At 42.6% G+C, this 20,620-nt stretch overlaps 5 protein-coding genes across 5 annotated transcripts in view; 2 read left to right on the top strand and 3 right to left on the bottom strand.

Moving 5' to 3' along the window:
* Nucleotides 1-20,620, bottom strand: part of b3gnt2l (UDP-GlcNAc:betaGal beta-1,3-N-acetylglucosaminyltransferase 2, like) — a 79,951-nt gene that overhangs the window by 31,044 nt on the left and 28,287 nt on the right. The window lies entirely within an intron of this gene.
* On the bottom strand, nt 1,240-3,879 carry nup88 (nucleoporin 88). Its single transcript, XM_018665461.2, is given in 4 exon segments — nt 1,240-2,474; nt 2,476-2,493; nt 2,495-2,854; nt 2,856-3,879. Coding segments are annotated over 4 exon segments (2,160 nt in total). The 5' UTR covers nt 3,828-3,879; the 3' UTR covers nt 1,240-1,664.
* psmd8 (proteasome 26S subunit, non-ATPase 8) lies at nt 3,573-7,818 on the top strand. The gene is made up of 8 exons (XM_018665464.2): nt 3,573-3,702; nt 3,932-4,043; nt 4,688-4,760; nt 4,890-4,992; nt 5,104-5,269; nt 5,982-6,082; nt 6,638-6,749; nt 6,891-7,818. Exons 2-8 carry the CDS (start codon nt 3,939-3,941, stop codon nt 7,026-7,028), a joined length of 798 nt encoding a protein of 265 aa, XP_018520980.1. The 5' UTR covers nt 3,573-3,702; nt 3,932-3,938; the 3' UTR covers nt 7,029-7,818.
* Nucleotides 7,688-11,453, bottom strand: LOC108876132 (uncharacterized). Its single transcript, XM_018665463.2, has 4 exons — nt 11,104-11,453; nt 9,487-10,249; nt 8,148-9,251; nt 7,688-8,006 (listed from the first exon to the last, which is right to left on the bottom strand). The coding sequence occupies exons 2-4, from the start codon at nt 9,561-9,563 to the stop codon at nt 7,895-7,897; spliced, it is 1,293 nt and encodes a 430-aa protein (XP_018520979.1). The 5' UTR covers nt 9,564-10,249; nt 11,104-11,453; the 3' UTR covers nt 7,688-7,894.
* On the top strand, nt 12,947-20,455 carry spred3 (sprouty related EVH1 domain containing 3). The gene is given in 7 exon segments (XM_051078930.1): nt 12,947-13,210; nt 14,950-15,115; nt 15,310-15,336; nt 15,338-15,479; nt 15,594-15,655; nt 15,784-15,942; nt 16,191-20,455. Coding segments are annotated over 7 exon segments (1,572 nt in total). The 5' UTR covers nt 12,947-13,199; the 3' UTR covers nt 17,196-20,455.

Here is a 20,620-nt window from a genome sequence, read left to right as displayed (position 1 = left end):
ACTTTTTTGAGCCATTGCTAGCAATGCCATTCGCCATTTTAGAGAGCAGAATAAAAAATCCCCATAGCAGTTTGAACAATGCCCGCCTGTTACATAATTAGGCACTGCTGAGTCATAAACCATCTCAAACATTTGTTGCTAGAATCAAGCTACACAGATCAGCCACAGCAGCGGGGTTAAAGTTACAGAGGACCCCCATCAACATCAGACATCCCCAACAATGAAGCTTACTCAATGAAACCGGGGTCTCCATGTACGTCACTCAGTGTTTACATGGGGAATTCCTCACCAGTAAACCTGAAGTGGAAGAAAAACTGAGGTCATCGGCTCTGGAGTGGGGTGACATCTGGTGGATACAGGATTCCTGGCAACCTTATACTGAAACTGTACACCACAGTGTCCAACTGTAGATGGCAGACTGGAGGCACACTGGAGTGTATTACAGGATAGGTTCATTTTTTCACATCTATACATACAGTATATATATACTCAGTTGGCAGTTTGTTAGGCACACCTAGCTAATGCAATGAACCCTACCTTCATCAGGGTTATAATCAGTTCTTTATTGAAATTATTTTAAAGGTGTTCAACTGTATGATAACGTTGGAGAATATAGGGTGGTGCTGCTGAACTGTATTGCATTATAAAGAGGTGTTGACATTTAGTCTACCCTCATTAATATGAATGGAGAGGACAAAATAATACCTGTCTTTGTAAGGTGATACAATTTAAAAGCACTGCATACTGCTGCCTCCAAAATGACTATAAAGTTGAATCAACACCTCTCTACAACACTCTAAATAAAAAGCTGATTATAACCTTCATGTGTGGAGGATTTATTGCAGGACTCTTGTATTAGACTGCACTAGTTTCAGTGTGCTTCATAAACTTCAGCTGAACACAAAAATGCATTTGTGATACACTTAGCATGACATAACAAGGACTGAACTGGACCCACTTTTGGTGTTGCATTAATTATGTAATTACAGCAACAAAACACTTTCAATTTACAAATGAAAATGTGAGTACTGTATTTAGATAGATGAGAAAAATGTGCAAACCTATCCTTTGACGTAACTTTGTTTTTTTTGTGTGTTTTTTTTAATATTTAGTATTTTTGGTATGCAATTTTACTTTAGAATGTTTAAGTAAATCTATTTTTAATACACTTGAATTTCACTTATCAAAGAGTACAATTGTAACTGGCAGATGTACTTTGTCACAAATGAGTAAAGTCAGTTATAGAGCACTTTAAAGTTTATTATTTATCCAAAAAGTGAGCAAACGATGTTGAAAATAGCTTGGAAAACTTACTAAATATTTTTCCATTTTACCTGTACCTCAGACTAAATCACTGACTCAAACCTTAATGTTCATAAACATTGATGTAGAACATATAACAGCAAAACTATTGTAACCCTATTAAGAGACAAACAACATGTAGGAGCAAAGGTAAAGTTATATCGGTGTATATAAAATATCTCAATATCTCAATTCAAATAACCATTCCACACATGGCACATTCACTTAGAACTAAAGCACAGATTCCAGCCTCTCAACAAATGCCAAAAAAAGGGCAAATTTAATGACTGGCTGCACTCAAAAGAGCATTTGAAAGTTTCCCCCAAATGTTCACAAAATATTTAGGTTAATTTCTGCAGTGCTTAGAAATTGAAATGATTTTTGATGTCTTTTAATTGCTTCATCATGTCACCAATTTGTTGTCCCTGTTCTCTGAGGACATCCTGAACAACCTTCTTCTGTTGGGCGTTGAGCGAGACTGTTGTCCTGGCTGCAGGCACGTCCTTGTCCACTTGTGTCTTCTGGTACTCCATCTTCATGTTCACCTGTCTGATGCAGTTGTCCAGGTGTTTCAGTTGATCGCTGATGGTCTGAAGCTCCTTCTTCATATCCTTTTCACTGTTTGACAGTATGGGCAGTCGGCTTTGCTGACTGCCCAGCACTTTTTTAACCCTGTTCATAATGGTTTCCTGGCGATACTTTGCATCTTCATATTTATCAGCCAACCTCTCTGCTGCCTCTCTCAGACTCTTCCTCTCCTCCCTGCATAGAGCGAGCTCTTCCAGCTGCTTGTTCTTCTGGCCTGTCAGGAGTTTTACCCTTCTTTGCATCTCTTCACGGGCCAAGTCTTGCTTGAGAATGTATTCCTCACGGAAGACCTGTGTGGCTCTGCTGAGGAGTTGCAGACACTCTGGAGGGGGTGGTGACGAGTCCTTGTCCCCAGCCTTAAGTACGAGAGGATTGGTGGAGCTACGTGCCAGGATGTTGCGGATGTGCTGCTCGAAGGAGTCGTTGGCCAGCCCACGCAGAGGAGAGCTAACGGAGCCTGGACCTGGATAGGAACAGAGCAGGGGAGGCGAGGGAGGGCGAATAGAGCTCAACAGGGGCAACAGGATGCACTCGTAGGTGCTGGTGATGCACATCATGGTGGCACCCAAGGAAAGATCAGACACGAATCAAAAAGCCACGAACCTGGAGCTGACTGACTTGTTAGGAGTGGCCTTGTACAAAGAATGTGCTCTACAATACAGCGCTTTTCAGCAGCCAGCTCCTGGAGGCTGTCCTTATCCTCCTCATTTGACTGGAGGAACTTCTGGAGCTTGTTGACCCAGATTAGCCCCACACTGTGCACTCCTGCTTCATGGGTGCAATGATACCTGTGCTGGCACAGGGGGTCTCTGTGCAGTCTGATTGGGCAGGTGAAATCAAACTCTTGAGGCTCCTCGTCTTCTCCTGTGGCTACTTTGAGGGTGAGCTCTAGTTCAACACACTCAAACACATAGAGAGCTGGCACTGCCTCTGTGCCTTGGATCCACTTTTCAACTAGCCCCTGTCTCCTCCTCTTCTTCAGACTCCAGCACCACACAGTGATACAGCGTACCTGTTTCTGTGGCAATCACGAGGATACTGGGCACACATGGCAGGCAGAGAATGGCACAAGCATCATAACCGTAGTTATCTTCTGCTGCAGGATACATGGGGAGGGGTCCAACGGGTTTACTTAGATTCACACCGTTTGCCTGGCTCGTGTAGCTCACATAAGTCTCCCCATTTTCGTAGAGGATGTACAGAGGATAGACCAGCTGCTCTTTGGAACACCGTGCTGCCAGCTGCCGAGGGGGGGACGAAACCGGCCCGAAGTCAAACGCCACTGCTATCTCGCCAAGAGATGCTGCATAGGAGCAGACCGGAGGATGGGCACTGTTGTCATCTTCCGACTGCGACAGTGGCAGGATTGTGGCCGGGGTCTGAGGCGACTTCAAGCTGTAAAATCTGATAGTGTTGTCGGACGTGAGGAGCACCAGGTGGGGCTCGTCAGTCTCGCTGGGGTACCAAGCTGCCTGCCGCAGATTCACCGACGCTGAGCTGGTGAAAAAGCGCTCTGCCACCGGAATGGTCTTGCAGTTGATTTTGCTCCGCCCGCCCTCGAATTCGGACCTCTTGCCCCACCGCTGAGGAAGCTCCAGCACAGATATGCCCCGCTGCCCAACCAGCGCGACATGGTGCTGCGTTGGACTCAGCAACACCTGGCACACCTCGAAGAGAGGAGGGTTGATGCACAGCAACGTCTGATAGTTCCCGCTACTGCGACTCTCGTCCGGGCTCAACTGTCTCAGGTTGGTGGTGTAAAACACGCGGTCTGCGTCGTCCCACACGAAAAGGTCCCCACCCAAACAAAAGGTGAGGTTTTTAGCGATCCCTCTTTCATTTGTGTTGAGTTCGGATTCCAACTTCTCGCGTATTTTTTTGAAAATGCTATGGTTTGGTAAGTCATTTAGCCACCTCTCCGCGCCGAAAGCCGCCATCTTGATCCGCCGTCTGTCGCAGAGGAAAAACAGTCCATGGTAACACGAGTGTTTTACGACAGTCATTTAACGTATTACGCTGACCGGTGTCGTACATTTTGCAGAATCACCATGGCGTTGAAAGAGACAGCGGGGCTGTATGAAACACTCAAAGCGGAGTGGAACAAGAAAAACCCAAACCTGAGCAAATGTGGAGAACTTCTGAGCAAACTCAAGGTAGAGTCTCACACCGATGTTTTCGCTATGATCTCAAAAGTTGAACCAGGAACACTGCTTATTAAAGAAGCGCTAGCGCTGTTAGCAAACGTAGCAAAGCTTGCTAAGCTAGTCAGGCTAACGTTGTGTGTAGAGTTTTATGTTTGGCAAATTTCAGACACGTACAGCCTTAGTATTTTCAGGTTAATAATGTTACGTGTCAGCGTGTGGGTGATAAAACTATTCATTCTTTCAGGATATTTGTTAGGACAGTTAAAAAAACAAATCATTACAGTCAGTGTTGCTAACATATCGTACCTTCCGCTAATTCATTGTCCAGCTAGCTTTAACCTGGAACTGACATTCAAAACAAACATTTGAACGGAGGTTTATGAAGACGTCATTCTGTTTTTTTGTTTGTTTGATTCTCTAATGTTACAAGAGAGTCAGCCGTCACTTACTGACTATGATGTTACAGCTCCCGTTTTAAAAATGTTTGTTTTACTTCTCAAAACTTCGTACAACCACTGTAAGAATTGACAGCCTGTTTGATTCTGTTGTGAAAGATCGTCATTTTCTTAGATTATAACAAAGAAATTGGATAACATAGGCGACACAAAACGTTTGAAATTTTGAATAAAATGTCACAAAACTTCTCTTCGCAGATATCATTACTGGAGCTGAACTTTCTACCTACCAGTGGCTCTGCGCTCACCAAGCAGCAGCTCATTTTAGCTCGTGAGTATAGGTGGCAAATCAAGCTGACAGACAACATTCATATTAATCATGGATGAGAGTTTGGTAAGGTAGTTAGTCAGTCTTCTAGAAGATATTTCCTGTTAAGACAGTTTTGTCTCTGTGTTACAGGCGATGTCCTTGAAATTGGAGCCCTGTGGAGTATCCTCAAGAAGGATATCCCATCCTTTGAGAGATACATGGCCCAGCTAAAATGTTACTACTTTGATTACAAGTAAGGTCACCTTTGTATTTTTCATGTGCTGTGAGATTTTACTACATGGTACTCACTGGGTTTTTCTCATGTTGCTTTTTTTTTTTTTTTTTAAAACCTTTTGTCATTAAGGGATGAACTGCCTGAAGCTGCCTACATGCACCAGTTGCTGGGACTGAACCTGCTCTTCCTGCTCTCACAGAACCGTGTGTCTGAGTTTCACACAGAGCTTGAGAGACTGAGTGCACGAGATATTCAGACCAACGTATACATCAGACATCCAGTGTCCTTAGAGCAGGTACTGCAGTTTAGACATAGCACAAATTTAGAGTTTGATATTGCATTGTTATTCTGAGGTGACTTTTTGTCAAGGGTAATTTTTTTTAAAATATTTTTCAATCCAGTTAGTAATTTGTACTTACGTACTTAATGAATTCCCCCAATTTACATACTTGATTCCGTAAATCAATTGTTAGCATTTGTGCAGCAACAACTGGTTGCAGGTCCAGGTCCAGTCAGTTGTAGGGGGGAGCACCCAGAGTTTTAATGGCAGGTTTGCAGCTGTGTACTGGTATTGTGGTGCCCTAGAATAAATTAATTTCTTCAGGTTATCATATCCGCTGTATTTACCGTTGCTTCCTTAACATTGTTTTCCTTATAGTTTTTATACTACAATATAGATCTTAGTACTTAATGTTAACTTTTGCTGGCCAGGTTTTATTGCTATGTGCAGACATGCCTCTGTGTAATGCCTCTGCAGAATAAATGCTGAACGTCAGGGCATAGTCAATTTACATTAGTCAGCAACACAGTTTAATTAACACAGTTTTATCTTGATTTCTGCCTGAGATACATGTTTGTGATATGTTGTGATCACCAATTACTAATTACTAATTACTAACTTGGTTGGGTCTGTGGAATGCTCTATTTACATAATATTAACACTGTGTCAATAATAAGTTGTATGTAAATTCCACCTTATTGTTTTATCTTCTCTGCTCTCTTTTCAGTACTTAATGGAGGGAAGCTACAACAAGGTGTTTCTTGCCAAAGGCAACATCCCTGCTGAAAGCTACACATTTTTTATAGATATTCTGCTTGACACAATTCGGTAAGGATCAATATGATAACCACTAGTTTTACTGATGGAGTCCCTTCAGACCCTTCCATATGCTTTAAAACCAGTGCAGTCGCTTTCTGTGGTTTGTTCATTTTATATTTTGTTTCAGGCCTCATTGCATCTTGTGGTGTATGATTGGCCGGCAAAGTTAATTAAAACTATATATTAGGACATTTTCAGCATAGTTACTGTCATTTTCTAAATTAGTGAGGAGGTATGTTAAGCTGCAGGTAACCACCACAACAAAACTTGTGGTTAATGCTGTCCTACTAGTTAACTAACATATTAATGAAAAGAAAATGGTTGATAATTTAAATATATCCTCCCTCTTCTTTCCTATGGTAAATGTTAAGGTTTCATGATATAGAAAACTGGGGACCTGCAAATTTTCATAATCAGGAATGAAACCCCATTGTTAATTGTTTATTTTATGATGTTTAATCTTGATTGTGGCATAATCTGCAGAGTAAAGAGAGACAAAGGTATATATATGAATTTGTCTTTTAAAGATAACTTCAACTAAAACTGTGACCTTTTCATTTGCAGAGATGAAATCGCAGGTTGCATAGAGAAAGCATATGAGCAGATCCAGTTCAGTGAAGCCACCCGTGTGCTTTTCTTCAGTTCCCCCAAAAAGATGACAGAGTATGCCAAGAAGGTATGTAAATTTTCACTTTGGATTTAACAAGTTGTTCTTCTGAGTTAATGTCTAAAACCGTAACAAAGCTCCGTCTTAGGTTCTTGCCTACTGAGAGTAAAATTGCCAAACAGCCAAAGATGTTTGTTCTTTTTGTTTCAGAGGGGATGGAGTTTGAGCCCAGATGGGTATTACTCTTTCACCAGCCAGCAGCAGCGGACAGAAGAGGTGACCATCCCCTCTACGGAGCTGGCACAACAGGTCATCGAATATGCACGGCAGCTGGAAATGATTGTGTAATCCGCCCCCAGGAACACACTCAACCATGTACAGACACACTCAGACACACACAACGCTGGTCCAGTATACATCCAGTCATCTCCAATGCAGTTTCCCTGAGGGTTATGACTTCATTTATTGCCAGAGTGGTTGATTTGTTGCCTGTACCTCAAAAATCAATCAGTATCTATTTTTCCTGTATTTTTACACCTATTTACAGGTCTTCCTGTCTGGCAGTTTGTGGTCATTTTAAAAGACGGGGAACAAAACTAAAAGTATCATGGGTGACCAGTTTATTCATGCCATATATCCAGCTTTTATTGAAGACAGTCAAGGGTTTAAATGTTACATTTAATTATATAATTCAACATGCCATCTGTCCAACATTAAAACTGAGCTGTTCATGGGTCATTCCCAGCCAGTGACCAAAAAACAAGAACTTCAAGTCCAACTACTACATTTAATACCCTTGGTGCTCAGTTCTTTTACAACTACAGGAAAATTCATTACAATCACCACATTGTGACTTTGCTTTTCAGTGTCACACAAAACTATTAACACAACTCTGCATTTTTTTTCCCCACAAATTCAGGAAAACTCTTTTTGTATACAAAGTTCATTTTCTCGTTAGAGCTCACAAAATGTATTTCCCCTGCCTTGTATCCTAGCAACTGACAGAATTGCCATTTAAAGTTTGAGTGTTTTCCAAATGGTAATGGTAATCTCCCTAGATGGTTTGTAATCCAGTTGATCTTACAATGCAAGTCTTTGTCTGCAATAAATGATTCGAAGAATAAACTTTTTGAATGACTGTGCGTTTCAGTTTTTTACACTCTTAACTTTCCTTGTAAGTAAGTCATTAATGTAAAGTTTTTGTACATCTTTTCTCATTTGTGAGCATCTCCCTCATCTTCCATCTCTCTCAGTGCCAAGTAGGTGGCAAATTTTATAGTGGTGACCCAAGGAGGCTCACACATGTTGTTTGGGTTGTCATCAAACCTGTGGAATTTGTGGGCAAAGATGTAATGAGCAAAACAGCTTGCACATATTTTTTAGACTTAAGATTGTGTACAAGTTATTGAAAATGCAGTTAATCTTTTGACTACAACTGGAGAACTTTAAGTGTAAAGTGCAGCTCACCAGTTTTGGACGTTTGGCTGCAAACCTTTCCCTGGGTTATGTTTACAGCGTGCCTTTCTGGAACAGGACTCATTCATGGTAAACTGGGGCCAGCGTCCATCATCACAGACTTTGTGTTCAGGGGTCACTGGAGGGATAATGGCTGGTTCCTGTTTGTCTTTTTCAACCTGACCATTCTTCCCAGTGATTTCTTCTTTCATGATAACATTTCCTGTATTTGGTTTGTTCTGATTTAATTTGCGTGCACATTTTTTCTTTGGCCTAGCAGCAATATCTTGAGGTAGAGAAACCTGATGTTCACATTCAAGTCTTAACTTGACATTTGTGTCTGCAGGTGCAGTTGTTTGCTCATAAGTGGTAACATCATGTGGGGCAGCTGTAGGCCTTCTTTCCTCAACTGGGACACGTGGTGCTGCAGCTTTCACATTGACTTCTTGTATGCAAGGTGAAGTGTTTCCATCATAAGCTTTGTTGGGTAGAGGTATTAGGTGTGGCTCATTGTGTTCCTTGACTGGGTTTTCTTCCTGGGCAGTGCACCCTTGCTGCTTTGAATTCTCTGGCACTGTGGTGGCAGTTTCTTCAGTCGTTTGCTGGAAACTCTTACTGCCATCTCCTGGTGGAGTCATTAATTTTTTCTTTGCAAGTTTCTGCCGTAGCCTGTTTTTGGCAGCCTTTAATCTGCTTTTTTCTGATTTGGACCCACACACACATGGACACTCCACAGATATATAGGTGACCCTCTTCTGGTCCGAGCAGTGTTTGTGAGATGCATTTTTCTTTTTGTTGACTTGAGCTTTTGGCAGACTTAACATTTGTGTTGAGTGCTCGAGTGGCTTTGCAGGCTTGGTGGCATGCTCTTTTGCAATATCTGATGTATGGCAGGTCAAGTCAGCCTTAGCCTCATTCACATTGGAGCAAACACAGCTGGATTTTTGACCTTGTGATTTGGTGGTCTTTGCTTTCACTTGTGCTTCTGCTTCTTTGCTTGGTTGGTTTTCTGCAGGTGCCTCTCTGACCACCTCTACGGATGTACAATGTACAGCTGCTTGCATTTTGAAGGTGAGAAGTTGAGTGGTCATCTCTTGTTGCTCTTCACTCAAGATGCTGGTGAAGTTGACAGATAAAAGTTAATAACAATTATATAAAGAGATTGCAGTGCATAGAACTCATATCTGGTAGTATTACAGTATGCATTCTTAAAGAGGGTGTAAGACCAGGGGCAATGTGCTAAAGAGGGTAGGACAGCATTGCTGATGTCATCATTATATTGTGTCATATATATCAATTTAGTGTGTAATGCTTAGAAAATGTATTTCTTCACACAAAGAACTCAACTTACCTGCTTCCAACCTGAGTTGAGGTGTCGTTACAGAGCACCTGTGCCGGCACTCCAACCAGGGCTGCAGTGACCCTCATGCCCCCTCACAGGGTGCTGCAGCCTTTACCGTCTCTAGTGTTCTCTCTGTCCTTTCTTTAGCTGCAGGCCTCTGCTGTGACAGTGTGAAATTTCTAGTTTCCCCAGGCTGAGTATGGCCACACATCACCTGTCTGTTTGTCTGTTGCTGCACTGGTGCTGTAGGCTTTGTCTTTTGCAGCACTTGTGCTGGAGGGTTTAACCGCGGCTGATTTAATATTTCAGGTAAATCCCGAAGTTGCTGTATGATGTCAAACCTTAGATCAGTTTTTTTCACACCACAACATGGGCCAGCTGTTGGTCCGGCAGGTGCAGCCTGTTGGAGTACTGGAACACTGTTTTGTTTATCCTCAGCATCCTGTGCAATGTTCATAGCCATGTGCCTGCAATGCTCTCTTTTTTCTGGGGCATCAACAGCAGGAACTTGGTCCATCCTTGCGGGCATTACTTCATTACCACTGCTGGGTTCCATTTGATGATTAATAAGTTGAGTAGGGTCTAGTCCTTGACTAGCATTGGCAGTGTTATTGAGGTTTCTCATTAAATCATCTGCTTTGCCATGGTTTAAGTCAGTCTTATTTTTAGCTGCTACCTCTTTTCTGGTCTCATTTTTTATATTCTTTTTGAATAGATGCTTTTCCCTCTTTTCCTTTGACTGTAGAATACCCATCCTTTTTATTTGGCTTTCCTGCAAAACATATGTGTCTTATCAGCAGACTTAAAGGATAAGTCTTGTAATCTTCCATATTTTTCTTATTGTGAACAAACCTCGTGAAAAGAACAAATCAACTAATTAACTAACTGATTCTAACAGTTTCTGCCTGTGTTTCCGAAGCATGATATAGATTATTCCTCTGCACCTCTTTTAGATTCCTCTAAAAACTATCAACACAGCCATATTACTGCACTGGGAGACATGTTCCTTCACAAACCACAGCCATTGTAGTTTATTTTGACTCAATCCCACATAAACTATGATTTTTGCGCAAACATTATAATTTTTAAAGCAACCAGTAACTCAAATTGTAATGTTGGGATTAGAAGTATTAAGTTGAATGAAGAGAAAATAGACAAGTACTTTAAATTTGTACTTAGCTAAGTAGTTACAGTACTTGAGAATGTAGTTCCTCTCGACCACTGACGTTAAGCCTGACTAACGGTACCTCAGCGTTTCATTGTCATTTCAGAGTAAATGCTAACGGTAGATATCTGTTGTGCTCGCTTGCTCACTTTAAAAGAAATCTTTTTCGATCTCTTTTCTTCTCTGTTTTAAATGCTGCAGTTACAGAACAGAAACGTGCATTTCAAGTTACATAAGGTTAAAAATACGCAGCAAGTTCGTTGAATTGTTTACCAAGTAACGTTAGCTAACGTTAGTATAACTTAAGTTACCGTAGCTAATGTTAGCTACCGTTAGTTCTAACCATTTGTTAAAGGTTCGCTAAAATGGACGGTCAGGTTACATTACTTTAAAGAATTACCTCGCTTAACTCGGAAACAGGTAAACATCATGGCTAGCTTGATTTGTTTAAGTAAACTAACCTTTGTGTTCGGCCAGACGGTCTGCAGGGACGTTTGTCAGATAAGAATTTTAATAGAACGGTGAGTAACGGTGGTCAGTTACCTAAACCGTTCAACAGCTGTATATCACAGATAGCTGTTCATGATCAAAGCTATTGTTACACCCTAGTCACTGACCTGAGGGAAGATCACTCACAGTGCCACAGCTAATGTTTATTAAGCTAACCTGCTTAACAGATAAGTTAAAATCCATTTTTAGGTTTCCAGGATGCGGACAATGTAATAAACATTTTGTTTGCATTCACTTAGTAACGTTAATATGCTCTACCACGCAACATTTTTATCAGGATTTCATAACTCTTTAAATTTGACTGTATTACTACAACTAGTTTGTGTGTACCATCAACTTTTTGTGGCGCTGTCCTTGGTGCTAATATACGTTACCTTACGTCCTCACACTAATGGAAGGGCGATAAATGCTACAATAGGACTGTAAATGTTTAAGCTATGAGACTAACCTGTGTGATTTACTAGTGTAGTAAGTGACTGAAGAACTCAACTTTAGCAGCAGGGTTGCATAAAGCAAACATACAAATACATGTGTGCTGTTTTGTTGATCCAGTAAAGGAAATTTTCTTTTTGAATCTGTCTTGTGCAGGATGCCACAGAGCAACATCTGGACCGGATCTGGAGTTTTTCTGGTATGTAGCTACCGTTAGTCTTAGATCATTTAATTAATTAATTAAAAGTGGATACAGTAGCGTCATGATCACTGTAGATTAAACAAGAATCATAGTCCTAGACCACCGAACCATGCACGATGCAAATTTGATCTGTAACTTTATGCGACTGAATGTTCGATGTGTGTGCTGTTTGCTAATTATAGCATATAAACCACTGTGTGAGTTTACAATAGATCCCTGCCACAAGCGTGAGTAGTTCCTGAATGTTGAGACGAGTCATGCTGACTGCTGATTGTTTCCATACAATGGCGTATGAACATACATGTATTTGTTATTATTAGTTTTAATGCAACTCTCTACATAGTCAAAACGTATTTACATTTTTAAAATGTCAATTTTCACTGTAACTCTATAAAAACAAACTAACCTATATCGTGTTGCGACGGCAATGTCATATCAGATTCGTACATTTCCGGATTTAAAAAAAAAGTAACCACAAATAACTTCAAGCTATTATTAGTCCAGAGTGTCGTAGACGCGGTGTTATTCACACGGGTTAGTAATTTAACTAATTACTAATAAACCCCCAGTCGAAACTTAGGAGATGCAGTATCTTTAAGACGGGTTGCTGTCCTTGGTGCTGAAACCAACAGGATCATACGGGACACTGGAACAGATTGTATTCTTTTCCTGTTTACAATAGTAAAACTACATAAGATACACTGCTAAGAATTAAATAAAGTAACCATGGGAGCACAACAATAAGCCAGGTTGCGCCTGTGTAATGTAAAAACAAAAATGCCAGCGAAGATGCAATGAAGGGCAAATACATCTAGTTTTAATTTACCTATGTTTTGAATTCGCTCAATAGAATTCGTTTGCCCCGTCACAATCAAAAGATCAACCGGAGGTCATTGAAGGTTTACCCAGCTTTTCATTTACCACCCACGTCACTGCACATATCAGCAACTCACTGCTCAGTTTTCAATCATTTAAAATCACATGGTTACACTGACAAACCATATAGTCCACCTAAAGCTATGATGCTGTCAATGATTAGTGCGGATGTGTTGGCACAGGGCAGGTAGAGTGAGAAAGGGAATAAGCGAGGGAGTGATTCGGAGAGAGAGAGAGGGAGAGAGAGAGAGAGAAGGAGGGTGGGAGGGAGGGAGAGAGAGGGAGGATGCTGCCAGCGGAAAATGGCTGCTGCAACCTCAAGCCTATCCTGATACACCGAAACGACATCAAGGTGGAGAGAGAGAGAGCGAGAGCAAGAGAGAGAGGAAGAGAGAGAAAGATTAGGAAAATGAGAGCAGATAGAGAGAGAATGTGAGTGAGTCTGTGAGTGTTTCCTGAAAGGAGGATAAAAAGAGAGAGAGAGAGAGAGAGGAGACCCTGGGGTGGGCTGCTGCAAGCGGCGGGCAACACCGAGCCATGGAGGGCGAGTAAGTCCTTACATTTTCATTTTTAACATTGCAGATATATATTCAGCCATCCGCCAAAACGGATAGAAAGAACGCCACCGCCATCAATGTTACACCAATCCAGCATCATGCACTATCACAATCGGTGCTCTTTAGCAGGCTGCCGAGAATAAAAACACCATTACGTAGTCTTGAATCAACAGCATACACCCCATTTCCGATATATCCATGCCAATATGTGATAAATGTTAAGCCACCTACATGTGGACCTGTGCTTTTAGACGACTGGCACACAATCTACACGGACAAAATGATAAAATAATAATGAAAACGTCTTAAATAAACAGCAGGAGATATGCAACAATTCAAAACTAAATGCGTGGCTAGCGATTGGTAAAAAGAGTCATGAAATTAGTCAATGTGTAAAATGTATGGGGGAAAAAAGGCGAAATATGGCGAGTTTGGGGCCAGCATCGCGTCATTCAAGACATGGCTACAGTAAAACGAGGGAGGGATGGAGGCGTTGTGATTTTTATCAACGTGTCTCGGGGTTTCATTATGATTTTTTAAAGCCAAACTTTATGAATGAAATGTGATTTTTTCTCTCTCTCTCTCGCTCTCCCTCATCCTCACCCCTCCTCTCCTCCTTCCCTTTTCTAATCGGCCCCCTCCCCCCATCTCTCGTTTCCTCTCCATCCTCTCACCCACTCGTTCCTTTTTTTTTTTCTTCCTCCTTTCCCTTTTTCACACGAGATTGCATTGTATTTAGGCCTAATACCAATTTTCCGGCGAAATATAGAACGCGCAGTGCGATGTCGAATCCCGTCTTCCTCTGTCCCCATTCATAAAAAAATATAACATAATATCGGGGTGTGTTAATGAGTGCGTGCAGCAGGGGCGGAATGGAGAAAAGGAGCGTCTGGGAAAATAATTGCAACAATTAAAATTCGGTGGGGTTTGAAAATAACAAAAAGACACGACTGTGCATGCATTACATGCACATGTCGAACTGCGGTGCTGAATTATTCAGCCGATCGGCGAGGGCAGAGCTTATTTTTGCAAGAATGCCGGGGCCTCTGATGGCGAATGGGTGCGTTCATTGATACATCTATCTGGGAAACACTCATTCTTCCTCCCTCCTCCCATTTGCCCCCCCCCCCCCAACGCTGTCTTTCTTTCTATCCATTTAGCTCCATAGTACCTTTATTCTCAGCGCACATAGCCTACAGTCAGTCGTACGCTGAACATCCCAGGTTTATTTCTCGTATGCTCCTATAGCAGCAGAAATGAGCAGCAGAGATAACGCAAAGCCTGACCTATCCACACATTTCCCTGTTCTACATATGTGTTTACCGTCATCACATGTCACTTCAAATCAGATTTAAAATCTAAGTCACCTCAACCTCGTGACTAAAGATTTGTTTAAATAAAACTGTCCTTACTGTTACTGTATTATATGCGTTTGAGGTGTCATGTTGCAACGCCAGTGCTCATACAGGCCAAGCTGTCAGTTCTGTCCTCTTTGTGTGAATTTCATCATGTTATCTGAGTTCAACAAAGCTGAAAACAGTTGCCTTAGCACGCAGTCATCACACTGAAATTTCTTTTTTTCTTTTTTTTTTTTTTCAACTGAATGAACGTGTGTGCCATTAGCGTGCATATTTGCGTGTATCTGTGTATGTGCGTGTGCCAGTGTATGTTTATCATGGCGTTGTTTAATCAGCCTGGGCCTCTGCTCACTCTCTTGGCTTCCCTGACAGTGTGCGTGTTCGTGCAGTGGTGATGACACGTGATGACTCCAGTGGCGGTTGGGTGCCCCTTGGAGGTGGCGGCCTCAGTCATGTGGTCATATGTAAAGGGCGGACTCATGACGGCAGGGGGCGGAGAGAATACATCATACGTGGAGAACGGCTGCGAGATCGAGCAGTGAGTGTGTGCGTGTGTGTTATGGCCGTCTTTGGTGCCACGTTGTTCCTCAACCACCACCTAAAGACTGTAGATGCATGTTATGTGGGGGTGGGGGTGGGGGAGATTTCAGGAGGGGATGTGTCTTGGTTGGTGGCACTAACTTCTCATGTTGCTGGTGGTGGTGGTGGTGGGGGTGCTGTTTGTGTCTTTAGCCGGTGTTGGAGTGCGCAGTGCAAAGGGGGATTAGTGTACAACAAGGTGAACCCCATCTTCCATCACTGGCGAGTAGAGGATCGAAAGTTTGGCCTTACGTTCCAGAGCCCTGCAGACGCCATCTCTTTTGAGAAAGGACTTCAGACTGTCATAGACAAGCTCGACAGAGGTAGAGCCACAAACCACATATAAGTGTGTGAATAAGTGATTTCATTAGTTGTGTTCAAATCGGCTTTAGAAAGTATTCAGGAAGTCCTAAATCCTCTCTTTTCGTGTTGTCAAGGCTCTGACTCGCCCTCGTCCTCCACACCAGAAGAGGCAGACACCGAGGATGATGGACAAGCTGTGAGTATACGAGCAGTCTGAGCATTTATTGTCTTAAAAAAAAGAGCTCATTTACGCTCCCAACGGGAGCCTCGATGCAGATGTTGGTGTTTTTTTTGACTTGTTGGATGACATGCAGCCTCTGCCAGTCCCATACAGGAAGTGAGTCGTCATCCAACAGCAGAAAGGAGATGCTTCCCAAATCCATCACCATAGTGACGAGTGAGTCGTCGTCTACCTGCTTCGTGCGGTCGGAAGAGTTTAGTTTTGGATCCAGCCATGCTGTCACCACTCAGACACCTGCTCAGGTAGTACAACACCTTCTCTGTCTCCACCGTTAACTCCATGCCTACAGTAGAGACATGTTTATTCTACATGAGTGTAAAAGTAAAGTAACCTGCTGATGTCCCCTAGAATGAAATCCTAACAATTCTTAGTAGGTTCTTGACCATTTGTGCATCAATTCGAGTTATCCTAGAGATGAAAACCTCCTGTAATCGCTGCCACAGTACACGCTGTTCCTGACTCACTCTGTAATCCTATACCCTCTATGCAGATCCACACCAGGCCGGGACAGCACCAGCTCTCACAAATGACGGCTGTGTTGAATCCCCCAGCACCCCCGCCCCCACCTCCTGCTCCACCTACTCCTCCTGTGGGACCCCCAGCCTCATCCCCCCTGTCCCCACTCTCACCTACCATTTCTCTGCTGGAGGAGGGAGACCTTCGCAGTGTGGACCCTTGTAAAGACCTGTGGGGCTCTAGAGGATATGAGGATTACCGACGGGCGGGGGCCACCAGGACTATGGTCGGGGGGCTGACTGGGGGTGTGGTCGTCGGTGGCGGAGGGAGTCTGCAGGACAAGTCGGAGCTGTGCGTGGTTCGCTTCGAGAAAGAGCTGGCGGGAGTGGGGACGGCAGGCTGCGACGTGACAGTGAGCTTGGACAGTAAAGCTTCCCAGCGTCTGTCCTCATCGTCGCCCACCTGTATGTCCATTCCCAACGCTGTGTCAGGCGTGTCCTCAGGTGCCGGCTCACCCCAGGAGACGGGCAAAGGGTCGCCCTCTCCGTGCTGCATCCACACCTCATTGGCCACACCCCGGTCGCGGACTCGTAAGAGAGGAGGAGGGGCCAGCAGCAGCGGTGACCCCGGGGTAATCTCCCCCGACGACGACAGCCCGTGTCCTCAGGCTTCATCGTCATGCTCATCTCGCTGTGTGTACTGCCGCTCTGTTTTCAGCGCTTCGGAGAATGGGCGGGGCCGCTGCAGAGATGCCCCAGACCCGGCCCTGCACTGCCTGCGCCAGTGGACCTGTGTGTGGTGCGCAGAGAGTCTACTCTACCACTGCATGTCGGACTCTGAGGGAGAGTTCTGGGAGCCTTGCTCGTGTGATGACTCGATGGGGGGTCACCCGCACCCCCTTTGCTGTGCCCGCTGGTTGGCCCTCCTGGCCCTGTCGCTCTTCGTGCCCTGCATGTGCTGCTACCTGCCTTTGCGCGCCTGCCTGCGGTGTGGGGAGAGGTGTGGCTGCTGCGGGGGAAAGCACAAGGCGGTCCGATGAGGCCAGGCTAGGGGGTGGGAGGGGTTCCCTGGACCAAGGGGTTTGGGTGTTGAGAGAAGAGAGCATCTGTAGGGACGCAGGAGATGGAGCATAGTGGGTGGAACAGTGCTCTCAGTAGACCCAGACCTCTGACGTGGCCCTCCAAAGCCCCACGGCCTTCCACTGCATTCCGCTCTTTCTCTTTTCAACCTGGGGCCTTCCTCACTGGTCCATGCCTGCTGAAGGTGCACTGCACTCAGACCAGGCTCTGTGGGAGTCATCTGGAGCCTTCATAGTGGATTTAATGAGGGTTGGCTGATCTAGAGTTAGCAGCCAGAGACTTTATCGCAGGAAGAGTGGCAGAGGCAACGATGATGTGTACACTGTTTCAAATGTCCGTTTTTTTTTTTTGTTTGTTTGTTTTGTTTAGTTTTTTTTTGGTTTGTTTTTTTTTATTTAGAAAGAAAAACACAAAAAACAAAATATGTTTATATATATGATTGTAATAATTTTAATTGGTATATTTTATTAAATGTAAAACATATTGACAGAATCCCCCAGTGGCACACACTATCACATACTCACAAACATGAGATCTTGGGGAGGTTATTTGTTTCACGTTGGCCTGTTTATCGGTCAGATGAACAGATGTCACCCTTTACCTCTAATTTTACCTCAGATGTTCAAACCCTGGTCAAGAAGAGGAGGAGAGAGAGGTTTGGAGAGAGTGAGCACGAATGAGTGCAGTCTTAAAAAAAAAAAAGTATTAGCATCTGAGACCACTAGTGTTGTCTTTTGGTTAAAGTAGTAGACTACAATGGAAGAAAGGTTATCAAATGCAAAGGGACAATTATTGTTAAGGGAAGTTGCAATGACAACCACAAAGACTTAAAGTCATAATGTGATTCATTATGGTCCTTTGTAACCAAACACAAGATTATTTTTGTTTTCTGAAAAAAAGAGGAAAAAAAAAATCAAGAATGTGTGTCTAACATTAAACACCCTCACTTAACACATATTTTTTCATCCTTCCATGTATTTTCAATATTAATCATAGAAAACATCATATCCAACCACTGTACTTGTTGAATCAGTCAAGGTGCTTACAACTGAGGCCTCTGAGTGAGTCTATTCTACCTAATGTACACAATGACCGTACAGTCCCAACCCCAAAGAAAAACTAAACAGGACCCCATGCTAATCTGTAAATGCATCTAGGCCTCTAATTGAGACATCACCAAAAAAGTTAAGTGCAATGAACAATGTATTGAGAGAGTATTTTTGTACCAGTTGCTCATGTTAGGAAAAACTAAGCTGAAATTGAAGAGCTGGAACTGAATACTGTAGTGTTTTATTGTATTCGGTATCAAGCTGAGAAGATAAACAAGAACACAAACTTGTCTTTGAGCAGCAGCACGTAGTTTAAATATGCGTGCTATAGACTGTTGACCCTGTGATAAGAAAAGAGACACATTAACTTGAAAAAGATGAATGGAAGAAGGTCTTTGTTTGGGAACAGTGGCAGATATGTTTGCTGAATGTTGCTTTAAGTATGAAGTCAAAAAAAAAAAAAGCTGCTATTTTAAGTCCTGCCCTAACCCTTTTCAAATGTTCCCGCTGCCTTCAGCAGTCGATGAGTTAGTGTGGCAGAGTCAGAAACAATCCTTCAAATTCTTATTCCACCCAAGGTGGAGGATGCTAAATAGTGTGTGAAGATGGGTTTTTCTAAGTTTACAGTTGGACTTAAAGATAAATTCACCCCAAGACATTTTAAAAAAATGCTTCTGGTGATGTACCATGCATTTCTGTGTCTCTTTTGCAGGTTGGTGGTATATTTTCCTACTTCCAGTGAATAACTGGCTAAAGGAAGATTAGGGTAGATTAATCATGGCTCCAATAGATTTTGTTAACAGAATGTTTTTTATCCCCCAAAATCTTCATAAACATCTTTTTTTTTGTGTGTGTGTAAAGCCCTGTGAATCAAAGGGCCTTTTTTCCAGCCTCCACTTTGCACTGGTGTTAGCAGTCATGCAAGGTGAAATACATTATAGACACCAGTTTCTCTACAGAATTTTGCCTCTTGACCAAAATACAATGCAGCCACAGGATTCAAAAGATCTTTTTTTTTTTGTTGACCAGAAATACAAAGGGTTTAACATCAATATAACTGTTGTTATTTGTGTCTTCACCTACACGAAGAACCAACTTCTGCAAAGTAAATGACGACAAACTATCTCAAAATAACTAATGAAATGCACTGAACATCACAGAGTGACGATATCTTCTTAAGAGAATCTGGGGGAATTTTTCTTTTAAATCCAGAGGCATTCTCCTTTAAAATTACAGATGGGAAAATATAGTATCCTCTACATAGGGGAACCAATTTCATGTCTCAAATGGAGGATCACCTGGTAGACCTTAAATTATGGCAGAATGAACCTATCAGAAGCTTCATCAGATTATTTACATTTAGGTTTAGCCAAGAACTTTTATCCAAAGTGACTTAAAGTGAGTGAACAGACTAGTGGGGTTCAGAGTCAGGACACACGACTGCTGATGAACATAACCCTTGACCCCTTGGTTATGGGACGGTCGTCTTCACCAATAGGCCAGCCTGCCAACAGTGTTGGTCCACATAAGAAAAAAAAAAAGAAAAAAGAAAAAAAAAAGACATCCTGTCCCAAAGGCAGGAAAACACACAAACTCAGTCGGTCACTGGACTGCCATTCCCTGATCCTAAGTTAACTCTTTGTCCCTGCACACACACGCGCACACACAAAATCCCCACAAATCTACAATGCATAGACCTGCACATGCAGATACACGTTCACTCGATGGTGCAGATTATACAGAACTAGTAAAGCCATTGCACACAGTTTGCTACTTCTGGTCCAGAAATGGTGTTAGAGTACAGTACTGACAGTCATGCGATCACAACTGCAGGCCCCATTCTTACATCTTAATAAATGTGCCTTTTGATTTGAGTAATCAATAACTTATGATTTCTAAGTAACTCTGTATTAAGTACTATTTACTTTTTTGGTTATTGATTTCTGCCAATGTGCATATTTTCAAATGTACGTATTTATTAGTTTCAAAGTAATTAATGAGATATTACCTGTTTATTTATTTATTGAGATATTTATTCTGATTCTTTATTTTTTTGAGACAGGTTTTTATCTTCCGTGCTGTCTTACTTCTGACTTTGTGCCAATGTGCTGCTTTGAGGTGTTACATATCGTGGGTTTGTATCATTATTAAACCCTCACTCTATATTTTAAGATCAGTGTCCTCTTCTCTCTCACTCGTGCTTGTCATCAACTCACTGTGCCTTTTCCCAAACACTGCATCAAAGTGTAATCATTCCACAATGCATACAATGAATGAGGAAAAATATTAAGTATATAAATGCGTCCTTTTGTTAAACAAATGTGTTATTTCTGGAC

The sequence above is a fragment of the Lates calcarifer genome, linkage group LG21 (genome assembly GCF_001640805.2).
Source record: "Lates calcarifer isolate ASB-BC8 linkage group LG21, TLL_Latcal_v3, whole genome shotgun sequence".
NCBI lineage: Eukaryota > Metazoa > Chordata > Actinopteri > Centropomidae > Lates > Lates calcarifer.
The sequence above is the reverse complement of the archived record's forward strand: the minus strand, read 5'-3'. Positions and strand labels throughout refer to the sequence as shown.